Below are 2,673 nucleotides of genomic sequence, written 5' to 3'. Positions count from 1 at the left end.
TTCTCGCAAAATAAATTTGTTTGTAATTGAAATTAGTTTTCCCTTTTTTAGTAAAGGTAAGTTTATGTTTTATTCATTATTCATTCATTGTTTGGGGCTATTGGGGATGCTTTAAAGCTTTACAGATAATCATCACCGAAATTATCTTATTGAGTGAATTCCAACGTCGGTCGATCAATTGAACACGGTTCTCGCTGAGTGCAAAAAAAATATTTGTTTTCCTCCTATATAAAAACATGTGAAACGCTATACAAAAATGTTGAAGAACTAGAAAAAATAATTTAAATTTTACTAGTCCAAGCCCGTCTTTAATAATATACTTTAATACTTGTAGACGATTTCTACACGCGTCGAAGCTACAGTACCCAATCGACGTCTCAGTCATCAGCCACAAAGTCTTCCGCCCCATCGAAGTCGGTTTCCACAGAGACATCTGGAGGTGAAAAATTTAATAAAAAAGAGCAACTAAAACGGGCATTTAAGGAATATGGAGTTTCCATTGTGGCGTTCCATGTGGGAATTTCGTTAATTTCACTTGGAGGTTTCTATGTACTCGTATCTAGGTAAGGTATTAAGGAGGGGTATACCTTTTTTTGTCGAAAAAAAAATAGGAAAGTTTGGATTTTTTTATGGATTTTTTTATTGCTTTATTAAAAAGTTAGATTGTTGACAATGTTTATGCAAAAAATTTTAAAAAAATATTTAATAGTTTTTAAGGTGTGGCTGTTTCCCTTAAATGCCTTTTTTTTAAGAGCCTTGCGGTGATAATTCCCCAGGACGAACGGGTCAACTGAAACCGAAAAAATAAAAATATTTCATTAGTTTAAAGTAGTATTCTTTACTTGAACGAACTTTTTTAAAATTTTTTTATTTTGTACCTACGGGAACGTTTTATGCAAAAAATGACGTTTTTGGACGCAAAAATTCTTACAAAACTATCTATTTCGGCGAAATAAAAATTTGTACATGAAAAAACGATCGTTCAAGTACTAATAAAATTCAATACGAACATTTACAAAAAAAATTTGAAGAAAATCGGTTCAGTAGTTTTTCGCCAATCCATATCATCGCAAAGTCATTTTTCAAAAAACACCATTTCGAGATATTCGCGTTTAAAGTTTCAAGTTTGGGTGTAACTATTTTTCTACTGCTCAAATCTCAATGAAAATTTGGGGAAATGTTCTCAAGAAGTTGTTCTTTAAGATAAAGCAAAAAAAAAACCCCCTTAAGAGATCTCAAAGATGGTTAAAAGATATTAATTAGATTCCCGTTGCGATTCTTAACTACGCGTCTACTGTGTTATAAATCGACCCTTATATATGCATTTCACTATTAATACGCTTTTTTTGTTGCAGTGGAATAAACTTGGTTCCCGTTCTGGAATTTCTTGGCATAGCGTCACCAGCAATTGCAGAGAAAGTAGCTACAGGAAGCTCCTTTGTTGTGGCCTACGCCGTACACAAAGTATTTGCACCTGCTAGAATTAGTATTACGTTGGGTGCAATACCGTTCATCATCCGATATTTGAGATCAAAAGGATTCCAGTTTTCAAAAATCAAAAAAAATTAGCTATTTTTAAATATTTGTTTTTATACCATTGTTATCAGAATTAAGTATGATGTTATATAATCCTATGAAGTTCAATACTTTATAATTTGGTTGACCAAATAAAAAGGTGACACTCAAATTAAAATTGATTTTAAATTAGTTTCCATAAAATTTAGCAAATATTTGGCCAACATTGTTATTTTATCTGAAAGGTTATAGAACTGCGCAAATTAGTCGAAAACTTTCTTCAAGAAGATTTAAATAAATTTAATATTAACATTTAATCATTCGGAAGTGACCTCCGGAAATGTTGTGTTATTATTTTCTATTTATTTTTGTCAATTTTTATTTTGGCAATTCTAATACCCCTATGAAAAATTCGCCACGCTGTAAATGGTTTATTTCCGACACTACATAGAAGATATATTCTTGATAAGCATCACCAGGCGAGTCGATCTAGCCATGCCCGTCCGGCCGTCTGACCGTTTCTACGCAAACTAGTCCCCCAGTTTAAAAGCTATTTGGATCAAACTTAGCAAGAGCCGGTAACATATTGCTCCCATAAAAACAGTCGGGAAAAAAGAAAATAGGAATATAACTTCGTTGTTTTTGGGTTTTAATTTTACGAAACTCCGACGACTATATCATAAAGCTGCCATAGTAACGATTAAAAACATTATTGCAAAAGAGACCGAGCATCGAAATATAGAATATTTAATTTTTGTAACAGCTGCAACAGAATATAAACTTAGCCAAAGTTTTCTTCCTTTATTGTTTTTGGTTAAAATAAAATAAAAAAACATTATTTTAGTAAAAATAGTTATATATGCAATTATACTATTACTATGTTACCTTATTTTTTTTACATTATTGATTTACTTGTGTAATAGATTTACGTGCGCTGATTCCGAATCTGGTCAGGCAAATTACATCATTGTTATTTAAATTATTTAACAATATCAAGTGCGATTCATGAGCTTTTTTCTATATTTTTTTCAAGCAAATGCTGTTAAACGAAATTTTTAGGAAATGAGGGCACACTACTCTTTTAAAAACTATAATAAAAGGCCAAAGAGATGCACTGGTTAAAAAAATGGAAATCATGAATGATAGGCAAACTGTTAT

At 31.4% G+C, this 2,673-nt stretch overlaps 1 protein-coding gene across 1 annotated transcript; it reads left to right on the top strand.

Moving 5' to 3' along the window:
• Positions 1-327: 327 nt before the first annotated feature.
• Positions 328-1,693, top strand: LOC123038039 (protein FAM210B, mitochondrial-like; the record flags this gene model as incomplete). Its single annotated transcript, XM_044461489.1, has 2 exons — positions 328-563; positions 1,356-1,693. Coding segments are annotated over 2 exons (450 nt in total), but the record flags the coding sequence as incomplete, so codon positions are not given.
• Between the last annotated feature and the right edge of the window lie 980 nt (positions 1,694-2,673).

Source organism: Drosophila rhopaloa, unplaced genomic scaffold (genome assembly GCF_018152115.1).
Source record: "Drosophila rhopaloa isolate 14029-0021.01 unplaced genomic scaffold, ASM1815211v1 contig_36, whole genome shotgun sequence".
NCBI classification, from domain to species: domain Eukaryota; kingdom Metazoa; phylum Arthropoda; class Insecta; order Diptera; family Drosophilidae; genus Drosophila; species Drosophila rhopaloa.
Note: the sequence above shows the minus strand (reverse complement) of the source record. Positions and strands in the feature narration are given on the sequence as shown.